This window comes from Sapajus apella, unplaced genomic scaffold, assembly GCF_009761245.1.
Source record: "Sapajus apella isolate SASKATOON/1434 unplaced genomic scaffold, GSC_monkey_1.0 scaffold130, whole genome shotgun sequence".
Lineage (NCBI taxonomy): Eukaryota > Metazoa > Chordata > Mammalia > Primates > Cebidae > Sapajus > Sapajus apella.
In genome coordinates, this window is record NW_022437070.1 from 3,959,401 (window position 1) to 3,966,841 (window position 7,441).

A 7,441-nucleotide genomic window follows, 5' to 3' on the forward strand; every position below is an offset into this window, starting at 1 on the left:
GCTTTTGTGGAAGCATTCTAGAGTAGGGGTGCGCGCTTGCGCGTGTGTGTATGTGGTTTGGGCATATGTTTTTTGTTATATTTAGGACTCTGAATCCGTCTCTTTTGGCCTCAGGCATAAGGCTGAGAGAGATCTGAGAATTTTTTCGTGTGTGTGTGTGTGTGTGTGTGTGTGGCAGGGGGACAGAGGGAAGAGTGCAGCCGTCTGAGCTGTTGGAGAAGATCCTGTTGTGCAGGATCCAGGTTCCCTACGAAACTATGAAAATTCACTCAGATTTGCTGTCCTAGCCCAGCGCGGTGGCTCACGCCTGTAGTTCCAGCACTTGGGGAGGCCAAGGCAGGCGGATCGCTTGAGCTCAGGAGTTGGAGACCAGTCCGAACATCAGGGCAAGACCCGCCACCCCCCTCACCTCTCCCCCGTCTCCACAAAAAATACAAAAATTAGCCGAATGTGGTGTGCCTGTAATCCCAGTTTAGGAGGCTGAAGTGGGAGGATTTCTTGAGCCCAGGAGATAGAGGTTGCAGGGACCCGAGATCCTGCCACTGCACTTCATCCTGGGTGAGAGATCAAGACCCTGTCTCAACAAAAAATTTTAAAAAATAAATAATAATAATAATAATACAGCAAAAAGATTTGCTGTCTAGGCTCCAGTATGGGCGGTGACTGCATCGTCCAATGAGAATCGCGAATTTCTTCTAGACACCAATCCCAGAGGCGGCCTTTGTTGCTAGGCGCCCAGAAAGTAGGGTGTGGACGTCATCGGGAGGCGGGGCTCGGGCGGGGGTGTGTGGCAGAGGGAGAAGGGGCTGCAGGAAACGCTCGTTGCTAAGGAACGCAGTGCACTTCCCGCTCCAGAGAGGCGCGACTGAGCTTGCGCAGTGTCCACGCCAGCGCCGGCGCGCCGGGGTTTGAAAGGCCCGAGTCTCGTGCGCTTGCGCACTTCAGCCTGCGCAGGGTGCACCCCACCGCCTCCCACCTTCCTTGCCCCTCCGACCCCAGACCGTACCTCATCCCTCTGGCCAAGTGAAGCCCACGAAGTTGACATGCCGGAGATCCGCCTCCGCCATGTCGTGTCCTGCAGCAGCCAGGACTCGGTGAGGGACCTGCGTCGGGGGAGGTTGGGAGACGTGAGGGAATTAATGAGGATAGCTCCTTAAAGAACTTTTGGGGTCCTTCTTGGAAGTCTAAGGAGAGTCAGTGGGGGGATTTCCGGGAGGCTAAAAGTGAGTTGTGGAGAGGTGTTGAATCAGGGACATTCTGGCCTCCAGGGAACTTCCGGAGAGAAAAAGAGGAATAGGGAAGCTTTCTTGGAGAGCCCGTAGGTGAACTTCCACAGGAACGTGTTGTTCCCCCAAACTCCAGGCAGAGTGTGGGGGGATTAACGGGGGAGCTTAAATCCGGAGGATCATACAGGCCTTGGGAGGACTCAAAGGAATTATCTGAGAGCTGGAGGCCTAGCTGTCATCTCTGTGCCCTAATTCTCCTCTCCCATTCTTGTTTCCAGACCCACTGTGCAGAAAATCTTCTCAAGGCAGACACTTACCGAAAATGGCGCGCAGCCAAGGCAGGCGAGAAGACCATCTCTGTGGTCCTACAGGTGATCCTGCCACCCCACCTCCTCCTCACTAGGAATCTGGAGTCTGGGGCATTCGGATTCTGCTCCTGAGCCAACTGGCAATGGGTTGAGTCACTTTCTTTGCTGGGCCGCAGCCTCATTACCTGGAAAATGGGCAGCATAATCCCTGTGCCCCTCAGCAGAGGGGAAAGGAGACCCAAGGATTAGGTCCAGGATGACCATAGGAATCAGTGTGTGGTCTGGGCAGGTGGCTTCTACTTTCTGGGTCCCAGTTTCCTTAGCTGGAACAAAATGAATTATTGCAATGTGCCCTGCCTGCTGCAGCCAGTGAGCTCAGGACTGGAAGGTGTCCAGGAAGGTCATCTAAGCCAATCAACTCCACTTCAAAGAAGGGGAAACTAGCCAGGTATAGTGGCTCATGCCTGTAATCCCAGCACTTCCGGAGGCTGCGGTGAGAGGATTACTTGAGCTCAGGCGTTCCAGACCAGCCTGGGTAACATATCACGACCCTGTCTCTACTTTTATTAAAATAAATATTTTTTTTTTTAAAGAATAATAGGCCAGGTGTGGTGGTTCACACCTGTAATGCCAGCACTTTGGGAGGCTAAAGCTGGAGGATCTCATGAGCCAGGAGTTTGAGACCAGCATGAGCAATATACTGAGATGTCGTCTCTACAAAAATTTTATAAATTAGCCAAGTGTGAGGATGTACACCCGTAATCCAAGCTACTGGGGAGTCTGAGGTGAGAGTGAGAGGATTGCTTGAGCCCAAGAGATGGAGGCTACAGTGAGCTGAGATCGCACCACTGCACTCCAGCCTGGGCAATGGAGGGAGACCCCCAAAAAATAAAAAATAAAAGAATAATAATGAGAGCTAACATTATTCAACATTACCTGCCAGTCACTGCTCTACACACCTCACTTCTGGATTAGCTCAGTGAGTCCTCATAAAAAACCCCATGAGACAGGGTCTGTTATTATCCCCAGTTTAACAGATGAGGAAACTGAGGCCCAAAGAAGTTATACAACTTGTCTGACAGTCAATCTTTTATTTGTTTATTGAGACAGAGTCTCACGCTGTTGCGCAGCTGTAGTGCAGTGGCACAATCTTGGCTCACTGTAACCTCCACCTCCTGGGCTCAAGCGATCCCCTTGCCTCAGCCTCTTGAGTAGCTGGGACTACAGGTGTATGCCCATGCCTCGCTAGTCTTTTTATATATTTTTTTAGAGATGGTGTTTCCACCATGTTTCCAGGCTGGACTTAAACTCCTGGCCTCAAGCGATCCTCCTGCTTCAGCCTCCCAAAGTGCTGGGATGATGTATTTGCCATAGTTCCTGGCTCAGTGGGTGCTTTATGACTATGAGGAGCAGAACACTGTGGATAGTGCTAGCATGAAGGAAAAATTAACCTTTTGTGAGTAGGCAGTCATTCAGCATATATCCACTCCTCTCCCTCCCACTGGAGGGGGAGTATATTTCCCTGCTCCGTTGATGGGTTTGACCATATGATTTACTTAATGGAATTTGAGCACACCTAACTTCAGCAAGGGCCTTAAATGCACTTGGCTTTTGTACTCCCATGATCTGCCATGAAAACATTTGCCAGGTTGCTGCTGATCCCAGAAAACCGTGGAATCCCATGGAAGAGACCTGAATCCTCCCAAACTGCAGCCACAGCAGCCGTCCCACAAACCCTTAGAAGAATGCTTGTTGGTATAAGTTTCAGTTTTCATGTTGGGAGGCTGAGGTGGGTGGATCACTTGAACCCAGGAGTTTGAGACCAGCCTGGGTAACATGGGGAAACCCTGTCTCTACAAAAAAATAGAAAAAATAGCTGGGCATGGTAGCACATGCCTGTAGTCCCAGCTACTAGGGAGGCTGAGTGGGGAGGATCGATTGAGCCCATGAAGTTGATGCTGCATTGAGCTGTGGTGGTTTCACTTCACTCCAGCCTGGGAGACAGAGTAAGACAATCTCAAAGAAAAAAAAAAAAAAAAAAACCCAACAAACAAAAAAATCCGAAAAACAAACAAACAAAAAAGGTCTCAGTTTTAGGATAATGTGCTACACAGCATTATTACAGTGCTAGTTAATACGACTATGTTTTAAACCACTGAAATTAGGGATTTCTTTGTTACTGTGACATCCCAATTGATGTCAGTGTTTAGCACCTGTCAACTAGTGGCCTCCACTTCCCAGGTTCAAGTGATTCTTCCGCCTTAGCCTTCTGAGTAGCTGGAATTTACAGGCATGTGCCACCATCCCTGGCTAATTTTTGTATTTTTAATAGAGACCGGGTTTCGCCATGTTGGCCAGGCTGGTCTCAAACTCCTTACCTCAAGTAGATCCGCCCTTCTTGGTGTCCTGAATTGTTGGGATTGTACAGGCATGAGCTGCTGCACCCAACCCGTCTTTTAAACTGTGATAGATACAGGTTGCTGACAGTTTTAGTCTTGGGACCTAGATTCAAGCCTCCAGCTCTCCCTCTTACTCGGTGACCTCAAGCAAATTGTTTAATTTCTCTAAACCTGTTTTCTCATGTGTCCACTGGGAATAATGACATCCAATCCTGGAGTTGTGAAAATTCAGTGACATAATGTCTGCACATTTGCTCTGTCAACATGTGGGTGTTTGTGTAGAGGGAGGGATTTGTGTTTTTATTACTTACTGGCTGATGATTCTGCTGGGCTCTCTTAGGATCAGGTGACTCCAGGGAAATCACATTTCATTCTGTTACCCTAGTTGCTGTGGGAACAGAGTGACTGGAGGCAGAAGAGACAGAACCTGGCAGGTGACAGAGCCAGAGGGGTGAGAAGCAGAATTCGCTGACCTAGGAGAGATCAAGGGAGTATTGCAGCTGTCACCAACATGGTAGACCCCAGAGGGGGCAGTTTGGGAAAGTGATGTGTTTCAGTTAGGATGTCTAGATTTTATGTGACTTTGGGACATTCAAGGGGTGGCATCCAGGAGGCAGTTAGCGATCAGATGTGGAGCTGGAGACAGAATGTGTGGAAGTTGTCTGTGCAGGGAAAGAACCTATAGACTCGGGAGTAGATGATGGATTTATTTGTTCATTCATTCATTTATTTAGTCAAGTATTTATTAAGTGCCTTCTGTAGGCCAAGCACTGTTTTAATACTGCAATACACAGCAGAAGACAAAAAATTCTCAGTCTCAGTGGAGCGCAGTAGCTCACGCCTATAATCCCAGCATTTTGGGAGGTCAAGGTGAAAGATCATTGAGCCTGGTAGTTCGAGACCAGCCTAGGCAACACAGCGAAACCTCATGTCTTCTAAAAATACAAAAATTTGCCAAGTGTGGTGGCCCATGCCTGTGGTCCCAGCTACACCGGAGGCTGAGGCAGGAGGAGCACTTGAGCCTGGAAGATCAAGGCTATAGTGAGCTATGATCACACAACTGCACTCCAGCCTGGGCAACAGAGTGAGAAGCTGTCTCTCTTTTTTTTGAGATGGAGTCTTGCTCTGCCACCCAGGCTGGAGTGAAGTGGCACGATCTCGGCTCACTACAACCTTCATCTCCTGGGTTCAAGCAATCATCCTGCCTCAGCCTCCCAAGTAGCTGGGACTATAGGTTCGTGCCACCATGCCTGGCTGATTTTTTTCTTTTTTTGTATTTTTAATAGAAACGGGGTTTCACTGTGTTAGCCGGGATGGTCTTGATGTCTTGACCTCATGAGCCGCTGCCTCGGCCTCCCAAAGTGCTGGGATTATAGGCGTAAGCCACTGCACCTGGCCGACGCTCTCTTAAAACAAAAAAAGAAATCCAGTCTTGTGGAGCTTTCATGTTAGTAGGGAAAGACTGATAAATTAGTCAGTAAAACATGTCAGATGATGAGTGCTATGGAGGAACTTAATAAAGGAGAATGAGAGTGTCCCAGCTGGAGCTGGAGCAGTGGCAAGGATTTTTATTTAAATAGTAGGGTTAGGGAAGGCCTCCCTGAAAAGGTGACATTTGAGCAACATGAGCTATGTATGTATCTAGGGAAAAGACTCTGAAGCTGGCTTGTGACAGCAAGGAGACCATTGTGGCTGGGGTGGAGTCAGCCAGGAGGACAGAGGTGGGAGATGAGGTGAAAGGGTGGGAATGGCAGCCCCTAAAAAGACACTTAAGGCCTGGGAAGCCATGGAAAGGACTTGGGCTTTTACTCCAGGTGAGACTGGAGCCACCGGAGGGCTCCAACAGGATCTGCCTTAGGTCTTCACAGGATCCTGCTGGCTCCATGTTGACAATAAACTGCAGGGGCCACACACAGAAGTGGAAGACCAGCATCGCAGCAGTTGTTTTGTTAACTTATTCCACGTCAGAGACCTTTTGGAACGTCTGATTGCATCTGGCAATGACTAATATGCGGGGTTACTCCAAATTCACCAAATGCTAATTTTGGTTCTTTTGACGTAACTGATAAGGCAGAAATTTCTGGCCGCCAAGCCAGCAGGCTTATCTGTGGGTTGTTTCGTTTTGTTTTGAGACAGTGTCTCACTCTCTTGCCCAGGCTGGAGTGCAGTTGCGAAGTCATGGCTCACTGCAGCCTCAACCTCCTGGGCTCAGGTAATCCTCTCACTTCACCCTCCCAAATAGCTGGGAATACAGGCGTGTGCCACCAGGCCCAGCTAATTTTTAATTTTTTTTATAGAGATGGGATCTCACTATGTTGCCCAGGCTGGTCTTGAACTCCTGGGCTCAAGCAGTCCACCTACCTTGAGTTCCCAAAGTGCTGGCATTAAAGACATGAGCCACTGCACCTGGCCACATCTGTGAGTTCTTCTACTACCCTGCATTTTCTTCTTTAATCATTGTTACGCAACAGCTGGTTATTACCACATGGGGCTCAGCCATCGGCTCGTGACAGCCCCACACACCTGATTGTTTGCAGTAGCTACAGAAGGCTCTTCTGCCAGCTCATCCACCTGCTCCCAGTGGGAAATGCCAGCCTCTTTGTTAACTACTCCTGGGCTGGAGGGGATGGCTTGGACCAGATCCAGATATAACTCCTGTGTGCCACTGGAGGTGTGTCATTTTTAGAAGAAATGTTCAACAGCAGTAGGGCCTATGATCATTTTTGATTTTCATTGGTTTTCTAATCACTCAGTTTGCCACTGTGGTGTTTTAAGTGTGTTTTTACTGTTTTTTGATGTGTCACATACATAGAGTGAAGTGAAGGTGTAAGTAAGTGTACAGTTCAGTGACTGTTCACAAGCTGCAGCTGCCTTCTGCACTCCACACCCAGATGAAGCACAGAAGATGTCTAGCCCCAGAAGTTCCCTCAAGTTCCTTCCTGTCAGCGCCCCTGCAAGGGTGACCCGACCAGATTGTTAACAGCATGGGTTCATTTTGCCTGATTCTGAATTGCATATAAAATGGATTCGTGTGGTATAAACTTTTTTGTCTGGCTTCCCTTATGATGTTTGTTCGTTTGTTCCTTTGATCTACGTCATTGAGTATAGCTGTAGATGGTTTATTGCCTTTTTTTTTTTTTTTCTGAGATGGGGTTTCACCCTTGTTACCCAGGCTGGAGTGCAGTATGCATTCTTGGCTCACTGCAACCTCCACCTCCTAGGTTAAGGCACTTCTCCCGCCTCAGCCTCCCAAGTAGCTACAAACAGGTGCCCACCACTACACCTGGCTAATTTTTTGTATTTAGTAGAGACTGGTTTTCACCATGTAGGTCAGACTGGTCTTGAACTCTTGACCTCAGGTGATCCACCTACCTCGGCCTCCCAAAGTGCTGGGATTACAGGCATGAGCCACTGTGCCTGACTCTTTTTTCTGATACTAAGAGACTTATAGGTAATTTAAATATTTTTCAATTTTAACAAGGAAATTATCAAAGTTATGAATCACATA

At 48.3% G+C, this 7,441-nt stretch overlaps 1 protein-coding gene across 3 annotated transcripts in view; it reads left to right on the forward strand.

Moving 5' to 3' along the window:
* The first annotated feature begins 839 nt into the window (after positions 1-839).
* Positions 840-7,441, forward strand: part of XRCC1 (X-ray repair cross complementing 1) — a 35,625-nt gene continuing 29,023 nt past the window's right edge. For 2 of the 3 annotated variants that reach the window (XM_032262807.1, XM_032262808.1), the window contains exons 1-2: positions 840-1,094; positions 1,505-1,597. In XM_032262807.1, coding sequence (XP_032118698.1) covers positions 1,044-1,094; positions 1,505-1,597 — 144 coding nt within the window. In that variant the 5' untranslated portion in view covers positions 840-1,043. The remainder of the gene's footprint in view (positions 1,095-1,504; positions 1,598-7,441) is intronic. The other variant, XM_032262809.1, reaches the window with a different exon arrangement.